This window comes from Acomys russatus, chromosome 13, assembly GCF_903995435.1.
Source record: "Acomys russatus chromosome 13, mAcoRus1.1, whole genome shotgun sequence".
In the NCBI taxonomy this organism is placed as follows: Eukaryota; Metazoa; Chordata; class Mammalia; order Rodentia; family Muridae; genus Acomys; species Acomys russatus.
The window spans coordinates 51798342-51825993 of NC_067149.1; the positions used below are offsets into that span (position 1 = coordinate 51798342).

The 27652-nt window shown below is 45.9% G+C and overlaps 1 protein-coding gene across 1 annotated transcript in view; it reads left to right on the forward strand.

Moving 5' to 3' along the window:
• Positions 1 to 27652, forward strand: part of LOC127197685 (anoctamin-2) — a 185622-nt gene that overhangs the window by 112673 nt on the left and 45297 nt on the right. Inside the window, exons 8-10 of the mRNA XM_051155656.1 lie at positions 6247 to 6302; positions 7521 to 7562; positions 14943 to 15007. Coding sequence (XP_051011613.1) covers positions 6247 to 6302; positions 7521 to 7562; positions 14943 to 15007 — 163 coding nt within the window. The remainder of the gene's footprint in view (positions 1 to 6246; positions 6303 to 7520; positions 7563 to 14942; positions 15008 to 27652) is intronic.

Consider the following 27652-nt stretch of genomic DNA (forward strand, 5'->3'; position numbering starts at 1 on the left):
GGATGTGCGTTGTCAATGATCTATCCAGGTGATTCCTAGGAACCCTAAAGTCAGCTAATGAAAAGGAGAAGGATAAAGGCACAGCGGAACATGCTGTGACAGAATCCTTGACTCAATGACATTTAGGACTGTGGAGAGCATTGCAAAAGGTTCCCAGAAGTACCCAAGGATAACCAAGCCTGTCTACAAAGAGCCCACTTCTTGTTATTTTCTAAACTTTATCATAGACACATACAGAAATGAAACCTACCGTGTTCTAGCTACTGCAGCCAGTCCCCCTTTCAACTTTGATTCTCTCCTCTTTGGAAGGAGAGGGTTGACATTAGTATAAAACGGCAAAACAAGAGTCTTTGACCTTGAGAACGTGAGGGCTTTGTGTCCACAGAGGCCAGAAGAGAGCATCAGATCTCAGGCTGGAGTTACAGGCCCTTATAAGTCACCCGATGTGGATGCTAAAACTGAACTTGGGTCCTTTGTAAGAGCAGTGAGAGCTCATAGCCATCAAGCCTTCTCTCCAGGCCCTGCCCATTAACTTCCTAGGTTTCTCCCATAAGCCCCTGGGGAGGGAGCATCTCAGCTTCTTCTTAGCCTCCACCCCTGCAAGCTTGAGATCATGGCTAATGCACACACTCTTCAGAGATGAACACTGTTTACAGGTTAGATTCTGCCTGGTGGGAGAAGCATCTGAACGATTGCACACTTGTTCAAGCCCCGCCATGCCTCCTTAATCACTGTCACATTTCCCAAGGTCAACTGCCAGGGTCCTGGATGTATACTCCATCAAGCGATAACTTTAAAGTGTGCTTATTCGCGGAGAGAAACCCTAGCCTTTTCGACCATACTGCAGGACAAACACCTTTCTTGCTCTTTCATATGGAAGTTATTACTGCCTTTCCATGGACAGAAAATTATAGATTAATAGAGGTACATTTTCATGGACATTTTGGTGTCAGAACATCGAAACAAATGTATGCTTTGGGCATCTCCCCTCCCGCTCAAGAGACGATGTCTTAATTATTTTGACCGGAGCCAGACCATGGTGTGTGTTGTAAACATCTGGTTTATCATTCATCCAGCTGAACTGGTTTCTATTTTGTTAGAAGAAAAGGCTTGGGATTAAAGACATTTAAGTAATTAAGCACACGTCAAGACAATTTGGTGATGGGTAAATATAGTCTCTGTTAAATGTGCCGTCTGGGGGCTCTGGTTTAGATTTATGTCCGGCTGGAGCACAGGGATGAAAGCAGAATGCTGGGCCGAGCAGGCCCTGTTGTGGAGGGAATCAAAACCAAATGGGCTTTCAGGAGGACGGCACCATCTCTCTAAGTACCTGTCCCAAAGGATGAAAGTTTCCTTTGAGTTTGGCCTGCAGGGAGCAGAGCTGTGCTCCCTGCCACCCAGCAGCACTCATAGCTTTAATGAGCCTCTCTCTGGGAGGCGGACAAGAAAGTCCTGCACTTTGTTCTTGCCTCATGTCTACAGAGCCAAAGGCAAGGCGCAGGGTTTGGGTGCGCATGCCCTGTTACTCGCAAAAGACCGCTCTGATTGTGGTCTTTAGCTCCGACGCTTTTGGACGCAAAGGGCGAGTGATGCTGGGTCAGTCTCCCAGGACCAGTGTGGTCCATGCTGGGCGAGGAGAAATAGGAACCTTTTCCTATGGGAGTTAGAGTTCTAAGCAACAGGTGTGCAGTCTCTAGTTGTGTGAGGGACAGATAGGGTGGATGGCGTTAGGGATCAGCTTCTGTGAGACCCCAGAGTCTATGCTTTGTTTGGGTTGAGGATTTGTTTTTTTAGTGGGTTTGGAAAGAAATGAAGGAAAATATCCTTGGAGCTTTCTGCTTCTCCATGGCCTTCATGTTGGGAGTAAGAAATCAAAAGATTAGCATTATGTGCTCAATCTCTCTCTCTCTCTCTCTTTCTCTCTCTCTCTCTCCCACCCCTCCTCTGTCACCACTGTGCCTAATACGGTGAGGGAAGAGTATATATGTGATCCTGAAGAAGAAAGCGTTGCCACTGTGGCCACATGAATAGCACATGATGGAACCAATTAGCCCCATTTTTTTTTTTTTTTTGAAAAAGGAGGGGAAAAAATCAAAAATTTCAAAGCAGGGATTCTTTTTCTTTTTGAAAAACGTTTGATTATTTTCTTTTCCTTTCAAACTGATTTCCATGCTTGTTTTGGGTGGAGTCTGGATTTCTGAAGTCTGGGGGCGGGGGTGAAAGAAGAGGCTGATGCAGCCCCATTTTGGTAGGGTTGCTGTGGTTGGATGGTAACTTTTCCACTCTCCTCCCTCCTTCCTTCTTTTATGAGCCCCCATTGCCGGCCCCCCCCCCCCCCCCCGCCCCACTGATTGGGATCACCCATGTGCTACCGCGTAGGTGTCCTGTGGGAGGTGCACAGCTACGGATGACAGAGAAACATTCAATTACATTACTTGAGAGCCTTGGGTATCTGAGTCAGGAGAACTCAGATTTCATAACCCTGAGTCTTTGCTCCAAGGCAAAAGACCATTTTGTCTGGACTTCCTGTCTTAGGGAGGCAGACTAATCAACTGGAGTCTAGAGTTTCCTCATCAGGATAGCTTGCTAGCTAGCCAAACAAGCAGTGAGGAGTGTGTGTGTGTGTGTGTGTGTGTGTGTGTGTGTGTGTGTGTGTGTGTTGGTGGGGGATGGGGCTCTTGATCAGCTAGAAGAGATACTTAGGAAGTGCAGCCAAGGGCTGATGGTTTTCAATTGTTACCCCTTTGAATGCTGGGACAATGAACTAAGTGCTTTGAGAGATGCAGCAGAAATAGTCCTCTCTGGTCCATGTACACTGCAGGCTTTGCAGGACATGGAATAATAGGCAGCCTATTTCCTGGAAGGGAAATGAGCTGCCTGTTGTAGGTGGAGCTGTGTGGAGGTTTATCTGAGATGGGCATGGGTGGACAGCTTAGAGCCCAATGAACTGAGGTCTTTTGCAGACATTGCAGTCAGGCTCAGACTGTCAGCTAGTCTGAGGCCTCCAAACACTTGGCTATCCTGCTAAAAGACACTGAGACAGAGCAGGGGAGCCAAGGAAGGTGAAACACCTGTTTGTTTCTATGAATGTTGGGACTGTCTGTGGGGGTCTAGAGAGCTGCCATGGCAACTGTGGGGTTTAAGTGAGGTAATTCTTGGGGTGTGGTCATGCTGGGGGCCCTACCAGCCTGTGGTGCTTCAGCCTCTAACCATGTTGACAGCACTTGCGTAGCTTTGAAATACCCCCTCACCCCGCTGCCCCCCAACTCAGCTCTCTTCCCTTTGATTGCTGTGGTTAGGGCTCTTGAACTGATTAATGACACTCTGACTGAAACTGTAGTCTTCTGAGTAAAATAAATCTGTAGCTTGTCCACCCTTGGCTCCCCTCCCCCACCCACACTCCTCCTCTCAGCCCCTCTCGACCCCCAAAGTTATTTCTCATGTATTATGCTAATCCCAAAGAGGAAACTTAAAATTGGAGGAGGACCACTAGCTCTTGAAGGCACGTCCAAGCAGTCTCGGGTTTCAGATCTCTGGAGGTGGTCATGCCCCCTGAGCATCGATAGGGCCTGGGGAAATGGTGTTTTGGTAGAACTATGGTGAATCTTGGCAAGGTTTGAGAATTGGGGACTGATAGAGAAGAGAGGACTGTTGGAATGTGCGAGTGTGGCTGGGCACATGAAAAGTAGAACATGACAAATTTTAATGTGTTGATGTCTAGATCTGTGTCCCAGCCTCATTCTGGATCCAGAGCCGATGGCAAAACAGACCGTTTAGCATCAGGATGTCTTATTAGTGTCCACAGTCTCTCTGCAAAGGACGCCTCAGAGATTAAAGTGTATGCAAGGCCATGGGAAATTACTGGGTACTGGAAACTTCCTCCCGTTTCTTCCTCTCTGTGATTAAATGTAGATCCTGGAATGCACAGTCCTAGCACTCTGAGTTGGGGAGACACAATTTCTCTTACCTGGAAGTTGGTGGCTCACGATAGCCCATCCTGACACTGAGCATACAGAATGCTGGTGATCCAGGATAGCCCATCCTGACACAGAGCATAGAGAATGCTGGTGACTCAGGATAGCCCATACTGACACAGAACATACAATATGCTGGTGGCTCACAGTAGCCCATTCTGGTGCAGAGCAAACAGACTGCTGGTGACCCAGGACAGCCCATCCTGACACTGAGCATACAGACTGCTGGTGACCCAGGACAGTCCATCCTGACACAGAGCATACAGAATGCTTGTGACCCAGGATAGCTCACCCTGTGGCAGAACATACAGAGTGTTATATAGCTTCCTAATAAAACTGGAAACGAAAGAAGAAATAACTGTGTCCTTATGTGAGCAGAAGCTCCCTGTTGTCAGTACTGGAACTAGAGACAACAGCGTCCGTCCTCTCAGCATTGACTCAGTTGACTTTGTTATGGGCCGGTGGCATAAAGTACTGTTAGGATTAAACAACGAATCCCTGTGCTGCTTTCATTTTTTTCAAATCTCAGGGCATCTTTGTCCTTTAAAAATTGTTGGCATTTACTATGATACTATGTCTCTTAGTAATGTCAGGACAAGTACCCGTAAAGCCTCACCAGCATGGCTGCCTAAAGATAAACAGAGCAAGGACAACAGCAATGGATATGGGGAAGCGAATGGGGCAAAGTCCATGGGGCCCAACCCGGCACACAGAACGACAGGCAACTAAGGACTGCCGGGGCATGAGACATAGTCTTCACCAGGGTAGAGCACACCAGTTGGTTATCCAATACCAAATGCTCAGCCCTGAAAATGGGTGCATATGAGTAACATTATACAGATTGAGCAGGTTGTATTTAGGAATATGTATGTATTTCCATGCACATATATGCATGTAACAACAATTAATGAGGAGGCCATAAATTTGAAAGAGCAAGAAGGGGCACATTGAAAGGTTTGTAGATAAGAAAGAGGGAATGGTATAATTATAATCTGGAAGATAAAAATAATATAAAAAACTTATTGGGAGCAGTCAAGCTGGTTTTTATTGACCAGGTTTTGTTGTACTAGTGTTGAAACTCAGGAAAATATAGAGCACAAGAAGATATAAGCATATATTCTATCAGCCAAGGGAATGACATTATATGCCACAAAAATCCCTTCATGCACCTGTGAGAGAATAGAGGTAATGGACAAAAATGCCAGTAGCATTGCAATATGCTCTCAACCTCAGCACCCATGAGCATCCCACAGCATGGGGGCTATGGAAGAGTCAGAGGTTTCCCAAGGTTTCCCACACCTTATTTTGAGAACTGCTGTGCTGGTGTCTCAGACCTCAGGGCCACCACGACAAAGTACTCCTGGGAAGAGATGGGAAGGTAAGACAGGACACACTGACATCGACTTTAGTTTATCACGGTCAAAGTCATCCATCAGCACATATCTCTGCTGATGTGGGATGCAGAGGGTCCCAAATGATGCCTGTGGCCATGCAGTGTGGGAGGTTTGCTGGGCTAGAGTCATCAGATTGTGAGGACAGGAGGAACGTGAAGGTTCACACAGCATATTATTTAATGTGAAAACGTCATTGGTATTTGGGAGGTGGACAAGATTTCCTTGGAATATACCCAGAAAATGCCCTACCACACAACAGGGACATATGCTCAATCATGTTCATAGCTGCTTTATACATAATAGCCAGAACATAGAAACAGCCTAAGTGTCCCTCAGTAGAAGAATGGACTAAGAAACTGTGGTACATTTACACTATAGAATACTACTCAGCTATTAAAAATAAGGAATTCCCGAAAGTTTTGGACAAATGGATTGATCTAGAAATTATCATAATGAGTGAGTTCACCCAGAAGCAAAAAGAGACAAACGGTATATACTCACTTATATCAAAACACTAGTCCAAGGGATACGTACCATGAAAAACTTTACTTTCCAAGAAAGTGGGTCAGAGGAGAGGACATCCTATTGAGACTTTAGGCAAGAGTAGCATGGAAGAAAGAGGAAATAGTAGGACCCACAGGGTCCTGGAAACCTACAAGAAGAACTTTATGACAGGCAGATCTGGGTCCTGGGGTCCTCCTCAAACTAAGGCACCAGCCAAGGAGAATATAGGCATTAAACTTTGAACCCCTACCAAGATTTCCCTTAGAGTAGATGAGAATGCGATGATTCACAGCCCAGAGGCACATGAGGGGTTAATATGTGTCAAAATCCAGGTTGAGAGGGTTCTCTGTCAGTGACTGTTGTCTTCTTTGCAGGCATTAACTCTCTGATAGCAAACAATATCTACGAGGCTGCCTACCCTCTGCATGACGTAAGTGCCTTGCTTTTCCTTTTCTCCCTCCACTCCCTCCCTCACTCCTTTCTTCCCTCCCTCCCCACTTTCCCTTTCTGATGCAGGGTCTCACTCTTTGACCCAGGCTTGCCTCAAATTCTGTAGCCTCTTCTCAGCCTCTGGGAGCTGGGATTCTAGGCCTGTGCCACGGTTGCTCATAAGATCTATTTGATCAGTGTGTTCGCTCTAATTGTCTGAAAGCTGGAGCCATAGGCCTTGGGGTGGGCGAACATTTGGCAAAATGAGGCAGGGATGAACCCTGAGATTAAAACACCTTTGCCAACCCTGGAACTTCTCATTGCTGAAGGTAATGCTTGGTTCGTTTTTATTTTTTATTTTATTTTTTTTTCCCCAAAGGTTTCAAATTGTCTTTTCCAGTCTTTTTCACAGATGGCAAGGGGCATGCATTGGTTTTCATCTGAGCTTTCCTTGACATCTCATCTTTTTTTTTTTTTGGCAAAAGGGTGAAAATACAGATGTAGTATATGGTCATTAAAAATATGCATGACTGGGTTGTTAATGGAGGCAGGTGGATAGGCATGAAAGAAACCTCAAGGTTTACCAGAGGGTAATGCTCAACCCGGAAGCACTCCTTGGCCGGGAGCAATATTCTTCCTAATATGCAGTGCAACAGTTTTTCAGGGCAACTTGTGAAGGACTTAAGCAGCCCTTTAACTAAACACTTCTTGGCGTTACCATCATCCAACATCTGTCACTCCATGCAGCCACAGGAGTCTGACCAACAGGAATCCCTCAGATGGGAGCCTTCCAAGTTCTGACATCTTTGCTGTAGAGCAGATAAAGACAAGTCCTGCTGGTTGTGGACACAGGGTGTTATGACATGGTGCGAATTTCACTTCATGTGTTAGACCATTTACAGGCACGGACCCTGCCATTATATAGGCTGAGTGTAGTAACATGGGCTCCCCTGTGAAGCTCAGGAGGGGGGCATTTTGTGAGAAAAGCTGTCCTAATTACACAGGACAAGGTGATGACTAAGAAGTCAAATATTGGCTCCTGACCATGTCATGTTTCTGACTTTCTTTAAATAGAAATGAAAGAAAGGGATGACATTAGAAAATTAAAGAAAGAAAAAAAAAAAAAAGAAAAAGAAAAGAAAAAGGAAATCCTTTCTCTTCTGGCATCTGTTTTTGATGATTCTGTTGGCTTTATCTGGTATCCCTTTTTTTCCTGCAGGGTGAATATGACAGTCCAGGAGATGACATGAATGACAGAAAGGTAAGCCTCTTTTGTGCTGCACTGAGAACCTTGGGTGTGTAAAAACGTGTCTGGGTGTGGAACTGGCTACAAGGGTCATAGATGCTCCATTTAAGTATCTAATTTTAATAGTTTTCCAGTCACAAAAACTTCATCCTGCCCTTCAAAGAAGAGAACACCAACTGAGTGGCACTAGCAGTCCACCTTCCTTAGTGTGTGGGTATAAACAGCGAGACAGAGACTGAACACACTACCCAAGGTTACACTGCCCCACAGAAAGGCACCTAGAATCCCTTTGCCACAGCAGTACTGGGATGGCTGAGTGGTTAAGGTGTTGGACTGAAGATCCAATGGGTGGATGCTCATGTGGGTTTAAACCTCACTCCCAGTATGGGCATTTGTGCTTCCTCTAGAATCCCTTCCCCTATGAAGTGTCCTTGACAAAAAAATGTATGATTATCTATGGGTGTCCATTATGGATTCTTTTAGATCATCTTTGTGACATATTTTTCCTGTCCTATAGGTAGGCAAGTGGAATAAAGTCACTCCCAAACATCAAAGGAGAATGGTGAGGGAGAAGGAAACTTTGCCTGGGTGCTAGGAACTAGAGGGTACAGTTGGGGGAAGGGCCATGCTTCCTTTAGAGGGACTCCTCCAGTGGTGGCCACAGCTCCTGACCATGTAATGCCTCTGTGAAGGTATTATTATACCAAGCCTTCTGTGAAGATCTCCCTGTTTTATTGGCTGGCACTCTGGGACCATGGGGTCATCCAAGTATACAAACTAAAGGGTGGCTTTAGCCTCTTTGGTAAGGGTCTGTTTATGAGCCGCTCATGCCATTGTCTTGCCCAGCCTCTGTACAACTCTAGTGTACAAAGTTAGGTGGGAGGAAGAAGGAGGGATGAGGAATAGAAGCTCAAGAGATCCCCCCTCCAATCCTGTTGTCTGGAAAACCACTCATGCCCCAAGTTGCCTTTTGAGAGGCTTCTTTTTATCCTGCCTATTAGTCCCTGTTATGAAGTGTTAAGTATTAAAAACATAAAAGGTCTTTTCCAGAAATACTGCGGTGATTGCTTACACATGTCTCCGCTCTGCCTGCCTGGGGAATCTGCTATAGTATTGCAGTGTCTCAAACTCATCTGTTTCCTATCTGATGCTAATAGCCTCGGTGTTTAATTTCCTGAAAAGTCCAGCATCACATTTAAAGGAAAAGGAGGAAGTGTTTCTCCCTAGATCTTCACTTCTCTCAGTCAACCATTTTTTTTTCTGTCCTCCTACATTCTTATTTCATGTCTCTCCCCTTTAAATGGCCATTACTACCCATTGCCTGCTGGGTGGCGAGAACCTCAGCCCATCTAGGGGTATCCCAGAGCCCAGGGATACGTGGCTAAGTCACGGGAACACTATGCTGTTGAAACTGGTAGAGAGAAGCAAATTACAGTCTGTGCAAAAATATCTGTGTAGTTGTTTCTGGAGTAATATAGTTTTGCTACCACAATAAAATTATAATAAATATATTAGCCTGTACTCAGGTTAATATAAGGATGGTAGCATATCCTCCAGACCTGCCAGGGCAGAGCTGTATCTTGTTAGATAATCTCCAGAGCTGATGGCATGATGCTACACACAGGTGAGCAAGTGCCTCTGAAGACAAGAGGTCCCCTTTATATATATGGCTTTCACTTAGGTTTGCTGGACAGTCCTTATACCCTTATCTTTCTCTGCCTGTGCCATGGGTTGAAGAGAATTTTGCCATGCTGTGGGATAGTAGAAATCCGAGGGAGAAAAAAGCTTTTTTTTTTTTTTTTTTTTTTTTTTTTCCTGTCCACCCAACATGGGAAACTGACAGTCACTTAGGACAGGAGACTGTTTAAATGTCTGTAGATGATTGTGGTGTCATGACTAAGATTGTGGGGACCAGACCACTACATCAGCACAGGTTCTATCAAGAGGGCTTTTTAGTGCGTGGATGTGACTGATGTGCAGGGCACCTACAGTATAGCCTAGAGCAAGGCCCAAGCCTTACCCTCAACCCCCTTTGCTTTAGAAGTTTTTACATTAACTGAGGTATGTAAGTACATAAAATAGGTATATGAACCAACATTAATTCATAGTAAATCATAAATTTATTTTTAACCAATTCTTTGGCATACATATAGTTTTATATTACTATGATTCAGAGGAAACCGAGAGGCTCATATTTTGATTGCCTCACTAACGTAATTGAAAACATTTCTAATGAGATTACTTTTGTCATCTTCAGAAGTAATGTGAGAAAACAATTATACTTTCAAGTACCTTAATTCTTGGTGTTTGCAATTTAGAAAACTATTTGTCTATGTAGAGTAAGTGAAGTGTCAGGAGCTGAGCCTTTCCTCAGACAAAGGTGGCTGGAGACTGAGGCACATGGAGCTTAGCTCATGAGGAAAAATGACTGCTTACTAAAGAGAAAAGCACATTTGTATGCTAACAACAGGAATGCTTTCGTTAATTTTTGCACAAAAAGTTAAGTGATGGATATTGATACAGATGACATAGACCATCCTCACCATTTTTCAGGGTTGATTGATAATTTGATTTTATAATTGCCAGAGCTGAGAATACCATTTGGCATAAATATATAGTACAGATTGGCAGAAATCTCTTTAGGACTGTCTCCAACATGGTTGGAAATGTCCTAATCCCAAACAAAATTTCCATTTTAATAATTCAGCAACTCCAACAGCAATTAAAAAAAAAAACAAACAAACATTCTGGCAAAACACATCCCAAAGGTGAACTAATTTAATACCTAGGCCTCGAGGAATGATGGGAGGAGACTACTAAGTGTTTGTTTTCCATAATGAAGTTGTTCTATTTCTAAGGGGGCAGAAAAATTTGTGTGCAGCAAAATACTGGAGTTATAACATACAGTATTCTCAAGTCCGCGCTGAGGGCTTTCAGGCAGTGTTCGTTGGTGGTGCATGGTACAATGGCACACATGGTGCACAGCCTGTGTTCTGTTCAGAATCAAGGCTGCAGTGAAGCAGTGATGCACAGCATGGATGTGCACCCCCGGAAACACCTCAGATCCATCACACGTTGCGTTCTGTTGCGTGTTCACTTTCACCTTTGCCATGCTTTTCACGACCCCCACGTTCAGTTAAACCGTTCCATATGGGGTCGCAACCCACTGTTTAAGACGCTGTGTCTTTGGGAAGACTGAAGGAGGCTCTAGTACACTCAAGGTTTCCCTTGATTTTGTGACATCCAGGTAATCGTTCTCTGAGATGGCTGTCCGGAGGATCTTGGCCAGGTTAAGAAAAAGAGGCATCAGGCTTGGATGCTTGGGGGTGGGGTGGCTCTTCTGGGGGCCTTTAAGGATGTTTTGAAACTGTAATCCAACATGGCCACCCTGCCCTAAATGTTTTCCTTTACCCACATCTTCCTTGGAATCTGTGTCTTTCCCATGATCTCCCCAAGGCCCGGATCCTGTCAGGCCAGCTTCAGGGAGCCCATAGAGGCCCTGGAGAGTGACTTCTTCCTCTCCCTCCAGCCTGCCTGCTGCAGTTCTGTAGGTGTGATGGCCCAGCCCCAGGTAGGGGCTCGGGGGTCTCCCTCCCCTCCTGGAGGGTAATTAGGAGGAGCTTTCTTGCTTCTAGAGTACAGTGGTTTCCAGCCTTCCTAGAAGCCGGGGCAGCGGGAACCTGGAGCACACAGATCCTGCTGGCTTCCAGCCACTTGCTTCTTTTCACATTGTCAGAGCTCCCTCCTTTCCCAGAGGGCCCCAGAGAAGTGACCGTCACCATCTTTTGAGGGCTGCCTGGCTTCCCTGTGGCCCCTCACCTTTGTAAAGGAAAGGACCCTAGGTGCCATTCTGGAATGTGATTTTCTTCAGCATTTTGGAAACTCTTGGTTCTGAGTTTTCTGCCTTTTCCAATAGCCCTCTTCTCTAGTGGACAGGGAGTAAACGGACTGTTCAAGAGTACAAAGAGAGCCAGTTCTGCATTTTGAGAGTGTCTTTACGCCAGGGTGGCACTTTTGCTTGGGACATCCACCAGGAGATTAACTGCCAGGCTATACAGCTTGCATGTTACTGCAGGAAAAGTTGAGGCCAGATAGTTGCTGGATGTTCCAACAGGTCACCAAGAACCTGTGGGTGGAACCTAGTCTCTTCTTCTGCTGGTTTTTTTTTTTTTTTTGCTTTGGTTTTTTGCAACAGGGTTTCTCTGTCCTGGACTTGATTTGTAGACCAGGCTGGCCTCGAACTCACAGTGATCCACCTGCCTCTGCCTCCCGAGTGCTGGGATTAAAGGCCACTGTGCCTGGCATCTCTTCTGCTCTGGCTGGATCTTAACCTATGACTGCATCTGAGGCATCTGCAGCTGGTGACTTTCTGCCCATCTTAGATGGCTCTAGCTGCCCACTGAGAAACCTGCAGGAAATAAACTTTTTAAGAGCTACATTAGATGGTTCTAGGCTTGCATGTTTAAAGAAACTGATACAGGTTACCATGGTTGTCTGACTGCCCTTACCGACGGCATGCTCACCCTCATGGGGCTGAGACTATACAGCGTGTCTCCCTTGGGGACCATGGAACCTGCAGTTTGCTAAGGTTCACTTCTCTGAGTATGAATGAACATTCTTGGGGGAGGGGATCTGTAGCACCCTTCTCTTCCTTTCCCATCTCCCATGCAGGTGATTGAAGTGTAAGTGAGTAGCTGGGGTCCATGCTACAGATTTGATGCTCTAATGAAGCTTGGCTCAATGTCCATCTTACTGTCTGTAACAAGGTCAGACAGCTGTCCTGCCTCTAGCTATAGATATATTCACCTATGCATGGAGGACGCTACCTTGAGTTGGGGACTTTGGACCAGAACCACAGGGCCAGAATCTCAGCCAAAATGAAGCTTCTGATGTGGCCTGCCTGTGTGGTCTCAAGCCAAATGGGGCTACATTGGCTTCTTGGAGCGTTTTTAGATTTTTTTTCCTGTGGGACAAGTCACAAAAATGTATTCTCAGGCTCAGGTTTGAGCTGGACACATGACTTAGGTAGGTATTTTCTCTGAAGGTCAGAGCCTATGAAAGGGGCAGTGGCATCTCAATTATCCTTAAGGGAGCTCAGTCCATCCTGCCTTCTGATGCAAGCTAGCCTCCTTTGGGGACATAAGTGGTGTTTCTGTAACAACAAGGTGCTGGCAGAGCAGGCTTTGCTCTTGGGAGCCCAGGGCAGTAGAAGCACCAAAGATATAGAGAGAAAGAAATGCATTATCAACAGCAGGAGTAAATACAGAGGCCACTACCCTGGAATGAGTTCAGACCCCTTCCTCCACTCTCATATATAACTGAAGGCCGCTCTCTTTCTGAGGTTGCCCCCCCCCCCCCCGGCTCCTTGCAAACAGTAACTGCTGGTGTACCTTGTCTCATCCACCTACATGGCTTCTGGCAGTTTCTGGGAGATGTTATGACAATAAAAATCTATAGCCTTTAAGAAGGGATGCTGGTTCTGATTTTCAGCTTTAGTATCAGGTCTTTAAAGGATTGTATGTAAAGGGAACGGCTTGCTGTCAAGCTGGTGTTCCACAGGCTACAACTCGTTACAGTATAGGTCTTCCTTGGAAAAATTCCTTGAGGATTCTGTGTGACATGTAAAGAGTGTAAAAAATCACAACAAATCAGTAATGGTTTTGTCAGGTAATTCTAGACTTATGCCTGAGCAGGCACCAGTATCTGGCCAGCCTGGCTCTCTATGTGAAGTCTAATGTTAGTCCATTACCAAATTACCAGATTTATTGATAGGTAACTGATGGATGGATAGCCAAGAATTTGAAACTGAACTGTTGGGATGTGTAGCTTGCTTTTGCCAGAGTTGCTAGACACCACCTGATGGCGAGGTGGCTTAAGGTGTTAGGTGTAGCATTTCCTCCATAAGCTTTACATAGGCGCTCACTCAGATTTAGAGCCTCCTTCTAGCCTGAAATCTTTCTTGTGAAGGTAATTAGCAACCTCTAAGTTGTAGATTTCAGTGGCCACTTTTCCATTCTCATCTGACCCATTATAGACATTTCACCTGGCTTTCCAGTTTCTTCTGGAAACTTTCTTCTCTTAGCCACACAGTGTGCCCTTTTCCCTCACCACTGCCTGATCCTCCAGACTCGTTGGTGTCTCTTCACCATCCCCTGGGCCTTTAGCCCTGAGAGTGTCCAGGTCTGAACTTATTTTTATTCTTTGGGGTCGTAATGACTTTGCATTGTCTCTCTTCTCTAATAACCAGCAAAATTGCTTTTCCAGCCTGGACTGTCCTTTGCACTCAGATTTTTATACCCAGCTGTTTATTCAACATCCATGCGGATACCCAAAAAGCGTTTTAAGCGAACACATCCTAAAGTAAACTCTTGAGTCTGCTTCTTTAACCTTGTTCTTTCTGTTGTCAATGCCCAGTTATTCAAGTGCCCAGATCAAGTTCTTATCTAATTTAGTCACAAGTCAATAGGCAAAATCAAATGTCTCTCATCAGCCCTATGAGTAAGTATAGGCATCATCTCGCCACTGGACCATTCTAACAATAGCCTCCCTGTTTTCCTTCTCACTCCATCTTTTCGCCACAAAGCAACCAGAATGAGCTGTGTGAAACCTAAGTTGGTTTGTTTGTCCCCTCAGTGGCAAGTCTCCTCAGGGATTTCCTTCAAAATCCAGAGTTTTCATCACAGCTTTTAGCACCACATCTGCTACCTGCTGCAGGAATCACCTCCCATGTTTGCTCTGCCCTGGGCACACATCTGCCTCTACTATCCTTGGTAATTCTGTATATGCCTCTCTAACTCGCTAACCATCAGAGCCTCTGCATAGGGACAGTGCGTGTTCTCCCCATTTCTTTCTGGTCTAAACTTAGGCATTACCTCCTTAGAGAGCACTCTCTGTCTATCCCACTTAAAACATCATCCTACACCACACCACCTTATATCATACTTATCTTGGTTTGTTTTAGTGGCATTTGTGAATCTTATATATTTGTAGCTATCTGCACACATCAGGTACAAGCACCATGGCAATAGTGATTTTAATGCACTATACTGCAGCATCCAGGGTCTGGATAGTGTCTGGAATATAGGAAACACTCAGCGAATGCTTGTTAAGTGGGTGAATGATGAATGTCTGGGATCACGCTGCACCAGGCAAGACAAGGGATAAAGGTGATGCTTATGAGGTACCTGAGTGTTTGTTGATGTACACTGGTGATCTCTATAATTTTGGGAAGGAGAAGGAAGTTCCCATGGCCTTCTGCCTTTGGATATACCTATGCAAACATTATGAGACTTCTATGAGCCAGGCTTTAGGGATAGCATTTTGACTTTACATTGGACAAAACAAGAAGAGTTGCCTGTGTCACTGATAATCTCTCATCCTATTTTTCTTGCTTAGCTGCTGTATCAGGAATGGGCACGCTATGGAGTGTTTTACAAATTTCAACCCATTGACCTCATCCGGTGAGTGTATGTGGTGGTGGTGGGAACTTATGTTTTGGAGTTGTTTAAGATGAAAATCCTGACCAATACACAGTCAATCCTCTTGGTCCTTGGCAGTGTGCTGGTTAAGTAGAGGAGCCTGTTCTTCCTGGGTTGTGTGCCCTTGATGTGTGTCTTATGGCTGGGGAAGTAATGCAGGGATGTATGGGGAATGGAAGAAGACGATGATGCAGGTTGATCTACTAAGACTTTCATCATTGGATGGGCTTCATGGTCTCAAGTTCCCCGCCAGCTCTTTGGAAATAAAATAGAATATTTTCCTTGTTATTTTTCAAGGGAAGGACCTGGAATAGAGCCTTGGCTGGTGCCCAGGTGGCCACAGTGCTCTGTGGGAGGAAGTAAAGATCTGACAAATCACATAAAGGATACGTTGGTGGCCTTGGTAGAGACATGAGGACTATCCATAGCTTTTCTAATGTACAGGAAGCCTGACTACTGAAATCCCTCCCTCCCTCCCCCATCTTTCCCCTCCCCCTCTCCAGTCCCCCTCTCAATTTGGCACCCTGGACATTCTCTGAGCTTCTATAAAACATCAATGACAGGGTCCGACTCAACTGCAGTAGGTCTGACTAGCTTAAAATGGTTAAAAGACTCTAGATTCTGGATTTTTAAAGTCTAGAACCTTGGTGTATATTATCAGCCTTCTTCTTGGATAGAAGAGCAAGCATCATCATTGGGAAGTTGGAAGGTTCTGGGCCAGATATAGGCAACAAATGCTACTAGACATTTTTTTCCCTCACTTGGCTTTCAAGATTCGGAGAGGATGAACTGAAAGACCTATGAGCTAACTTGGGAGAAGACCGACATGACGGCCTCCCTGCCACATGAGCCCTTGTGGCAGTTTTAATGATCTAATTAGCAAGGTTGCAAACATAGAGAGTGCTCCTGGTTTACTGCCCAGGTTTGGGAAAGGAGCAGTCACCAAAGGATTGAGTCTGTGGGAAAAATTCTAGCCTGAGGAAAAAGAAAGCAGTGTGGGGGCCAGAGTCTGGGTAGGTTCACCTCCTTGTGTCAGTGATGTGTGAACCCTCCCAAGGAACTGCAAGAAGCAGGTGTTCCTTCCAGCTGAAATCCTTTACTGAAGCGCTTGGCCTGGGAGCGAGGGTGGGGTGATGGACTATGACTGCGGCTCATCACCCAGCAGCTCTGTTTCTCTGCTGCCTCTTCATAGCAGGGGCCACCTAGACTGTTCCTGAGGCCACATGGTGTCTGCTCCCCTCATTCCGAGTGGGCTTTGATGTCTTTCTCTTGGCATCTCAAGTGGCCACCCACCTCTGTCGCCTGTTTTGTCTAACTACCCATTTGGTTTTTAAAACTATGAGTGAAAAAAAAAAACTATGAGTGAAAAAAACAAAGTCGCCCTTCCAGAAAGCCCTGTCTGTTTCCCCAGAGACCTCAGGTGATTTGCCTGCCAGTTAAGTGGGAAATGACTCCAATGTGCACTGAGGTTTGGCTACCAAACAACCTCATGTGCAGGGGAAGAATTACCTTTAGGGCAGAGGCCTGTTTCTGGCCTGGCAGATTTGGAGAGCTCAGCTCTGTCTAGCCTGGGCAGTGAAAGCTGGAACAGAGCTGGAGGCTGTCCCTTAGCACAGGCAGCCTTGCCAGAAAGGGATGGAAGGCTGAGCCTGGAGACTCTCAGAATGTCAGGTAAGCCTTTGCCTATGTGTGTGGGTAGTGGGCAGGCAGTTGTCCCCAGCGGCCTGAGGATGTCACATCTCAGAGATATGCTGGAAAGAGGAAAGGGAAGGTGTCATGGAGAGGAAAGATACAGGCTCTCCAGGGGCCACAGACAGTTACCCAGAGAGCTTGGAAAGAGAAAACTAAGGTTGAACATGTGGGAAACAGCTCTTTTCCCTCAGTGAGTTCCACAGTGAACCCTTCACTCTATACTCTCTGCTCAAATGTTCCTGTCTTAATTTGATTGTCAGATTTATCTGCTAATTTGTCTGCTACCTCTTTATAACTACAAAACCCCAGGATTCTGTTTTCCCTGCCCTTTCTCTCTTCCTTCAATTTGCTAACCACCATTATCTCCTCCTCCTCCTCATCTTCCTCCTCCATTTCTTTTGGTTTTTATATGCAGGGTTTCTCTGTGTTAGCCTTGGCTGTCCTGGAACTCTCTTTGTAGACCAGGCTGGCCTCGAACTCAGAGATCTACTTGCCTCTGCCTCCTGAGTGCTGGGATTAAAGGCGTGTGCCACCACGCTGGGCTTTCCCATCTTAAAGGTACCTCTCTCCTGCGTTGCATCTCTCATTTCTCCTGCCACCACCCAAAAAAGACCCACTTGGCACACAGAGATTAAGCTGTTGGCTCCCTGCTCTGAGCCATCATGGGCCCCACATTTGAGTTTTGTGTGATGCTGCCTCTTTGTGCCTCGTAAAGAAGTTGTACTCTTGTGGCCTGTCTTGAAAGATGGATGGAAACTTATGTACTGGGTCAGCACATTCTGGAACACTTGTGCTGTGTATTGAAAGAATAGACACTAGTTAACTTTTACTGTGCCAGGCCTTGAAGTCTAATCTTGAGGCTTGGGCAGGGGAGGATCCCTTAAAGGGAACTGGGTATCATAGAGGGGAGATAACATGCCCATGCTGATGCTGATACCCTTCACCACTGTCTCTATGAACTGCACATTGCTGATGCCCAGCAGGCTGCACTGTGACACCATGGATGGTCTCTTCAGCTCAGTAGGGCTCTCCACCCTGGATCCTACATTTGTCCTGGAGTTCTTGTGGTCTGAAGGCCTCAAATGAGTGTACACACTTGCAGGAATTTTCTGGAATGTTTTCTAGGCAGTGATCTGGCAAAGACTTAGGTGCATGGGTACAACCCAACCCAGAAGATCTCTGTGAGACTGTCTAACCAGCAGCTATTGTGCCTTAGCAGAAAGAGTTCAAGACTAAGAATAAAGAGGAGTGAGGTCTGGGATGGAACAAATGGCCCTTGGTCCTCCTTAGGTGGCAGAAGAGGATCTTCACAGATACAAGAGCAGGCTTCTGCACTCGTCATTTACTTGGGTGTTTGGGAGACCTGGGAGCCTTTACTTTTGAGTAGATCTGAGCCAATAACCAATCAGAGGCAAGATTTATCTTTTCACAAAAACTGATGTGTGCTTATAGCTGATTTTCTTCATCTTGGGATTTTGATAAGACTCAGGCAAGATATTAGCCCTAATCATCTTCTGGATTAGATTCTGCTCTTTACTTTGCTGAAACTGATGGCATATACATAATATGCACATACATACAGAGAATGGTGTATGTGTGTGTGTGTGTGTGTGTGTGTGTGTTTGTTTGTTTGTTTGTTTGTGTGTGTGTGTGTGTGTGTGTGTATCTGCCTTTGGCAACATGAGAAACAGAAGGCTCAGAGATTGTAATCTGTTGACTTGGAGGGGGTGCTTTTTGAGGAGCTGACAAAGGGAGAGGATTCAGTATGCCCAACAGCTGTGTCCCCTAATGAAGTCTGAAGAGGAGATAGCCCTTCCTCTTTCATATCTTCAGGGACAAGCTCCTCAAGTGTGAAGCTTCCTGCAGCTAAAATCAGGGTCCGGATTGAAGCATTCAGACATGCAATGGTTTCCACAGTGATCTCAACATAATGTCTATGGGGAAACCATATCTAGAGTGGCCAGAATTCCTGTCTTGCTAGCTGCTGCCACAGTTTTTAAACCCTAGCTCTGGCCAGCTGCACGGTGACCTGGCAGGATCCTGGGCTCCCAGGAATCAGCTTCCCTACTTCCTACTTCGAGGTTCAGTCATTGTCCTTGTCTTGTATTCTAAGAGACTTTCCACAGGAGACCATGTAGTCCCATCTGCCCTTCTTCATGGTTGTGCTTCACTCAGTTTTCCTCTCTGGAATGTCACCCATTCAGATACCTCCTGGAGAGGCAGGCAGGATGGATCAATAGATAAAGAAGCCTGCTGTGCAGGTCTGGTGACCAAATCCAGTCTCTGGAACTCACATAAAGGTGGAAGGAGAGAATCAACTTTACAAGAGGTGTCCTCGGACCTCCACCTGTGCGCCGTGGAGGTCATCATCACCATCACCACCACCATCATTATAATCATCAGCAAATTTCTTGCAGGAGGGTGACAGTAGTGGCCACATTCCTTCTCAGGAATCCTCCTAGCAGGCCAGGCTAGGTTTGGGAAGGCCACAGCTATTTTGGAGGAGAAAATACAGAGAAAAATGTTGATCAACTCATGATTAATTATTTCCCGAGTCCCACTGCCTTCTTGAGTCTTACCTGGGTCTAGAAAGGTCATCCATCTTAATGCAATACACATTTACTGATGCTTAGAATGAACAAGTGTCTTTGCTCAGCTTTACGGGAAGGTATAACAATTAAAGTAAAGCCTGTGGCTTTCAGGATCTGGCCATTATATAGGGAGATGGATATCCAAGGTGGGATGAAGTGAGGCATATTAAGGCCATAATAGCAAACATACTTAATAGTATTGGGCAGCCTTGGGAGGGTAAGTGCTCCTAGCAGAGTGAGGGAAGACATCCTGGAAGAGGTGGGCACTGGATTGGAATTGGCTTCTGCAGGACTGGTGTTGAAGGATGTATCTTCACTGCCCACCTGCACTGCCCTATACATGGATGCATTGTTCAGCCTGAAATAACGGCTGAAAATCACATGGATACAAAGCCAGATCCATTAATCCTCTTGATTGGGGATGGGTAGCTTACATGATTAACTTACAGACCTCATCTGTATCTACCTGCCCCTTATCCTTTGCTCAGCAATGTGAGTTAACAGGAAACCCAGGGATGGAAGAAAGGGAAGGCTGGCTCCAGAAGAGGAGGCTAAAGAGAGATAGTGGTGACAAGCTCCATGGCCTTTGCATGGGTCTTAGCCCTAGAAGGTTGTAGTTAACTGGGAAACATCTTGCACCTAGGAAGACACTGTACTTCATGATTCTGGAGAAAATCATATAGATGTTCTATCGTTAAGGATGCGAGAGAGGAGGCAGCAGCAGAGGAAAGCAGGCAACTGCTAGGTGCGGTAACATAGCCAAAAAGGATGAGAAATGTCCATGCCATATATCCTGGGTTGTCTAGTGGATCAGGGTGCTGGCTAAATTCAGTCATAAAAGGGCTCGATTGCAGTCTGCTTTCTCTCCCTCTCTGCATGGAGTATTAGTTGGTTCCAGTTTTTACCCTTTCAGAGGGAAGGCTGCTGCTGGTCTGGTGGCTTTGGGTTTGGTGGCTAACCAACAGATACAGGAGTTGAGGTCTGATGTTCTCAGCTTTGATGTGAGGCTTCAGCCCAAGTCTTCTGAAGACAGAGTCTATGGCTTTACAGTAGCCTTCCATACATGGGGGCCCCTGTTGTGGATGTAACTTTGGCCCTTCTGGTAGCATCAGCCATATGGTACAGACATCAAGTTTTAAGGTACCTACGGGCTACTTACATTTCCCATTTTGACCCAGAATTCCACAGGGAAAGATTGAAAAGCTATCTGGATCAGCAAGACCACCCTTGTCTTTGGAACACATGTCTTGTTGTATTTCTTGGGAGAACTAGATATTATCTGGAAAATATATGGCAAGCTATTTTTTGTGCCTCCTTGGTCTTTGTGTGCAATAGAATCCCTGGAGAAATCATGACATCATACAGGTGGACAAAGCTTAGAGGTCAGACACGTTTGTGGCCATAGAAGGAAGGAATGAAGAATCCTGTTTGCAATGACATCTAGCAACTGCATGGTGAAGACAGCAAAGGTGGCTTCTTTTTCTTCTTTTTCTAATAGGGGTACCTCACCTCAGGGCAGCTTGCTTCTCTGCTGGAGGTTTCAAGGCACTAGAAAGCCATGAAAAGAAAACCAGACTTCTGCCAAGTCCCCTCTTTTGGTTCTGGTTCTGCTTCCTGTACAGAGTAAGAACACCCTTTTGTTATTTAGCTTTCCATCACTGTGACAAAATACCCGAGAGAGTCAACTTAAAAGTAAGAAAAGTTTATTTTGGCTCATGGCTTCACAGCTTTCTCTTGGTACCGTTGGCCTTACTTTAGGCTTATGTACACACATCATAGGGGATAGCATGTGGCAGAGGAGACCTATTCACTGTGGCAGCTGAGAGACTCAGGAGGGTTGGAGTCTCAATCTTACTTCAAATTTTATTTCCCCTGTGACCTAACTTCCTCCCTGTAGGAAGGAACACATCTCCTCACAGGTCTCACTGGTTCCCAACAGCAACATAGGCCTTGGCTGTGTAGTTCCGTGCCATAACATCCTATTCCTGTCTCCTAAAGGCTCATGTCCATCTCCTAAGTCAAAACGCAGTGGGTTTATCCCAAACCGTGGTGCTAGCGGAAGGAGGTGGAACATTTTAAGAGTTAGCTTAGTGCCTAGTTTGGGGCCATCATGTCATTGTCCCAAGAGAGAATGGGTTGCACCCCCAAAAGACATGAGCTTGAAGAGGATATTGGGATTCTAGTCCATTCACCAATAAGTGAACAAGTTTCCTTTGCCATGCACTCCTATAATGATTATGTGCAGTGTGCTACCACAGAATCTAGAATGGCAGAAGCAACCAGCCACAGACTGAAACCTTGGGAATCATGGACCAAAATAAATGTTTCTTCCTTTTAAGTTGATTCTGTCACACATTTCGCCCACAGTGACAGAAATCTAACACATCCTTACTATGCGAGTCAATCCCTTGTGTATTTGAAAATAGCCACTGTCTCTTTAGCAGTTTTCATGAACCTAAGCTTTCTTTCCTCCATTAAAAAACAAACAAAACAAAACATAACAAACAAACAAAAAGCCTTAAACACCTGGAGGCCTTTCCACATTTCTACATAGGCCACTGGCTCTTTTAAGAGCCCCAGCACGATGCCTGCCCTCAGGATTCAGGGACCTGGGAACCTCAGGGACAGAGCCTTACACACTGTTCCCCTCTGGTGGCAGAGGCAACACACATCTGTCAGATGTTGTGAGTGGCCATGGGTACTAATTAGTCATGGCCCTGCTCCCAAGGAACCTGAGTTCAAAAGGAACTCTCCAGACTTATAGATAGCTTCTGGGCTTTTTTGGGAAATATAAGGGACAGAGGACTGGAAGAAAAACTTATAAAAAGTAGCTTGGAGGCTGTATAAGCACAGCATATGGAAAATATCATGGCAGAAGAACTGACGCCCAGAATAGTCAAATAGTCTTCTGTGGTGATGGACTCAGGGGTGTGAATAAAGACTGTTGGAGGTGACCTGAACTCTTTGTTTTGAAGTACCAAAGATTCTTGACATTCTCATAAAACAATTTAGAAACTAAGTTATTGTCACTTTATTGGGTGACTAATGATATCACATGTTCAATTTAGGCCAGTGTGCCCAAGGAAAACTACAGGCTGCAAGTGTTTTACAGAAGAGAAAGTACCAAGGCTGGAGACTTGGAAAAGCATCTATAGGATACAGACTTAACAATGCCCTACTCTAGGAAGAAAAAGGAAGAAGGAGTGAGGCTGGTATTTGTAAAATTGAGGATGGATAGAGTGACCCACAGGTCTTCATCAGACCCTGAAGGTCTTGCTTTTGTTCAGTCTGGAAACTCTGGGTAAAGAATGAAACACTGTTTTGACTCAAGCCTTCCTCCAGCTGGTATAGTACTTGGGCAAGGCATTCTCTCTCCAGCTGCAGCTTCCTCAGCTGTGATAGACTCGCAGCACATGTCCCGCCTCCCACAATGTGCCCATGAGGAATTTAGATGACACATTGCATGAATACAGCGGCGATGGCTCCAGATAGGTTTAAACAGAGCACTCACGTCTCTGTTCCCCGAGGAGAGTTTACAATACTCCCTGAAGTAGCAGAATTCTTCATGGCTCTTTATATACTCTTAACATGTGTGACCTCTGTGCCCCAGAGAAGCCTTGCCCAGTGGGCGTTACTGCCTCCATTTTGTGAGGGCGTAAGGAACTTGGTGAGATAAGGGCTTCCCTAAGGTACAGAGAACGCAGGGCCAGATCCAGATCTGTGCCACTCTGGATGCTGGTTCCTTCCATTGCACTGTGTGGTGGGAAGTATCACAGAGCTTTGCCCAGCTGATGTTAGGCTAAGTGACTCCCCGGATACTTTGTGCCAATCCCTTCACCTGTCCATCTCCTCAAGAAAGCCATGGCGCGATCTACTTACAAACACAGCACGTTGACTGCAGTCCTGCTCTGCTTCAAGAGGGGTTGTCTTTGCACACACTCCCCTTTGAGCTCAGCAGGGATAATGTACCACCTCCAGGATCATGCTTCTGATTGTTCATTCTTGGTGTCTGGGCTTTACCATCTGTTATTCTGACTGTCTTGGTCTGGTCAGGTTGTCAGCCATCGATTCCCTCTTTGGCCAACCAAGTGGTTTCTCTTCCAGACTCCCATCTACTGCATAGTCCGGGTTGCAGCTACAGCAGTCAGACCCCTCTCCCCGAAGCCAGTTAGCACTGTGTACACACTTAAGATGCTTCCATGATCCCATATGGATGCTGGCTTCTGCAAGGTGTGGGAACAGGAGAGGGTCTCTACTTGAAGAAATGATTGAATTTTTCAGTCAGGGGTCTTGGAGTGTGACTTAATAGGGCACCTTGACTGTGAAGAACTGTGCCTTTCCCCTCTTGATTGCTTTGTGGGGAGGGTGACAAGAAACATACCCTATCAGATGCTTCTTAAAACAGCCCAAAGCTTGTTAACAAGATGAGAGTCCATGTCTGTGTCAAGGATCTTCCAGATGTGGAACTCCAGACTGAACATTGAAGCCTCCAAGAAGAGAGGAGATGGGGAATTTGCAATATGATAACAAGACACAAGTTCTTAAGAGAGAGATTCTGATACAGGTCTCAGAACTATAGACCACACCAAACAAGTATCAAGACAGACAAAGGATAAGAAGGCCTGCGGAGGGTTCCTTCCTCATTTCTGCTTTCTCCTAGGGAATCTTGGGCTGGTCTTCCTAGGCATGCAGGTATCGCTCTCTAAGAGTTGCATCATCATCCCCAAAGACCCCTGGGCCATGTGAAGGCAACGGGAATTCTCTTTGTGGGAGTCAGGGACCTCAGGTAGATCCGAGGGACTGATCTTGCCCTGGGAGAAATGAGGGGACTGGCATCAAGATGCGTTACCATGGACACGGCCCAACTGTTTGATCCCGGGAGCCACTGTTTTGCCAAGTGTCTCTGGAACCTCTGAGCTCCCCACTTCTGCTAATGATGTTCCCTGGAGTGAAGTTCTCCACCCACACCACATGGGTATGTAACCAACATCAACAGAAACCCTCTTAACACATTGAATAACATAGGCAGAACACACGTTACAACAACAACCACAAGATAGCTAAATTTAATTAGCCTGGCACGCCCAGGCTTTCTGCACAGACACTTGCCTCGGTTTTAGAAATGGAAAACCACAGCATCTTGTTGTGAGCCTGGAAGTCACAGACCCCCCAAAAAACAAATAGTATATAAGAAAAGAACATTCATGTTTCTTGCCTAGAAGACTCTTGTCCCCTAATAACTTCTTAAGATTAACTAAAGGTATTCAAAGATGTTGACAGTTTAGTGGCTGCCAAGGATTGCCGTAGGCTGCTAGCACATCATTGGCATAGATTAGAAAAGGCTGTGGGACTCCGTCTCAGTCACCCAGCCTGGAGAAGGGCCTTGAGCATCCTGTAGACTCTGAGCTGTTGTTTCTACTTTCATTCATAGGATCTGTATTCAGCTGTATGTAGTCAAGAGGAGTGGAAGGGGATGGAGAGGAATGGGGTTTTGCACTGTTCACTTGGCATTTAAATTTGGAGAATGGTAGGCAGAGCAGAACAGTTCCTAGATGCTGGTACTTCTAACAAAATGGTGGCAATCTCTTGGGTTGGTCCAGCCTTCAACTCTAGGCCAGGAAGGCAAGCTACCCACAGAGAGACACAAATCAGCTGTAGATAAAGGATGTTCTTTGCCTTGAGACACTGAACTTCTGAATGTTCCCTGGGCTGCCTCATACAGCATCCTTGTGCTGCAGATCTGACCATTGGTGTTTGCTGCACCCTCAGTGGGGTGTATGGTCCACCACTTCTACTTCCTGCTTTTGTCCAGTCTTGGGAGACCATGTCTCATTTGGATGAAGTACCCTGTCTCTGAGGGTTTGGCTTATTATTAAGTCAAGTCTTCTGGTGATCCAGCAACCAGATAGAAATACCAGGAGCACCTCTATGGGACCAAGGTGAAAGAATGGAAAGCCAGACCCCACCCTCAGACTTCTTACGGCCCAGCTGGCATGGGGACCCAGTGTTATAGGAAAGGGCTCTAAGAGATCATATTATTCAGTTCAGTTCAATCCAGCATCTTTATTGACAGCTGTCTCTGCAAAAGGCAGTGTGTTGCGGCTGAGGTTAAGTGACAGACAAGATAAGTATGTACCTGCATCCAGTGATGAGTGCAATAAGAAATCTTTCACTGGTGCCACTAGAATCTATTTGGAGTTAATGTAGAGAGGCCTAATGGGGAGTGATTTTTTCAGGCAAGCTATGTTAGATTTTCTTCCCATCACTTCAAAAACGAGGCCAGAAAATGTGATTTATAGTAATCTTTCTAGAGCTAGTTTCTGATGGTCCTGCAAAGATTGTCTCAGTCCTGGAGCTGAATAAGTGCCAAAACCCCTGTCTCACATGGAGGTGAATAAAATCTAGGGATCAGGATACAGGGGATTGGATCTCAGTTCTGGAATTTACCCATTAGGCTCACCCACAGGTCCCCTGAATCTCTCTTCCTCAATCTCCTACCATTCCTGGACACCCCCATTTCTGTTTTCTTTAGTGTCTGCAGCTTTGATCACAGCTGGAGTGTTATGTAGAGTTGATGAGTGTGTATTTTCTTGTGGGGACACATGGTGTATGTCAGAGGCACTTAAGAAGCTCTGGACAAATGGAAAAGTCTGCATGGCATCTCTGGGCTGATGGCCTTGAGAGTGGGTGGCAGCTGTATGGCAGGGACCTAGCATGAACACCAGCTGACTCTCTGGGAAGGCTCAGAGGCACAGCCTGGGGACTGCTGCTCCAAGAGATTTTGAGTATCCAGGTGAGAGTGGTGTGTGTGTGTGTGTGTGTGTGTGTGTGTGTGTGTATGTAAAATGTTATTAGTGTAGAAGGACCTATTGGAAGGGTCTCTCAGCCTTGTTCCTTTGGGATACAACTCTTTACAGTATTCAGGGCTCTTATTATCTCTATATCCAATGATGCCCACAGGTGGTCTATAGATGGATAGTGGGTGATAAATGTGATCTGAGGTAAGCTGTGAAAGTGATCCCCAGGGTGCTTCAGAAGTACCAATGAGCAATGAGGATGGGTGATGTGCAAGGTGGGCTTCTCATGGGGTGTGAGGTAATCTGATGTCCCCTGGCCAGAGCTCTGCCTGTTGTTCCTCATTGTTCCCTTCACTCAGTGTGGGCTGTATATCCTCAGAGTCCTCAGTCATGAACAGGATGGAGTCTAGGTAGGCAAAGATGCTTTGGGTAAGAAGGATGGTAGTGACAGAAACAGATTCTAAGACCAATTCTTAGCTCACAACTGCCCAACTATTTAGTTTTCCCTCCAGCTTTTGGTGAGTGATGGTTGAGACCCAGTTGGCCATTCAGTTGGAACATAACTCCTGACAAAATGTCTGTCACATTCCTCCCTCACCGGCCAGAGCAGTGTCAGCCCTTCCCACATCCTCCAGGACCTGATGAATTTATCTCTTCTCCCCCTATGCCTCTTCAGAGCCTCCTTGACCTTTCTCACTCTCCCTCCCTTTTAATGACTCTTTCCTCCCACTGTATCCTTACCAAGCCACCCCAGACACTTTTGCCATCCATTCTGAATGATAGTTCCCCACCTTAGGGACAATTCGCCACCATCTGGACCCACTAGAGGTAGTCTTGCAGGTATTTATAGGACCAGAGTGAGATTGGGCAGGAAATGCCACGCAGAGTTCAGCCTAGAAGTTTGTTTATGCTCTTCCAACTCCAGCAGACACAACCATCCTCTACTGATGGCTCAAATTAAATTGCAGATGCCCTTGAACTTGGGGTTAGGAATGTAAACAAGTGGTGAGTTGTAGACTTCAAGCAATGAACAATCTCAGCAGGGGAGAGGACTGGCGAAGGGCTGGCCAGGGATGGATTTTTCCAGTTGATGTCTTTCCAGGAGGCTTCTCTGACTTCTTGGGTTCCAGGGACCAAGGACAGCACATCTGTGGGTGTGGCTTCTCCTTGGTTGTGAGTTGATGAGTGTTAAGCAGAGATGACTTCCTAGTTTTTCTTCCATTTGAGTTGAGCTTCTTTGGGAAGGGTTTTTTAGAAAGAGGGTGGGGAGTCTAGCTCATGGCCTGGGGAGTCCCACGAGAGGAGTGTCTGACATTTAGATAATTGCTTTGAGGCAATATCTAAGAGTCTGAGTCCACTTAGGATATTATGCTGAGGACTCCAGCTTGCCTGGCTGGGGAAGTGGGAAGTGGGAAGCTGCCTGTGGCATGACTGGCTCATTCATTCACTTGGTATTTGGCTTAGTCAATGATTCAACAAACACGTATTCTCCAGGAGGCATCCCAGACAGTGGTGGCAACCCCCAGCCCAGCTTTCCAGGAGCTTAC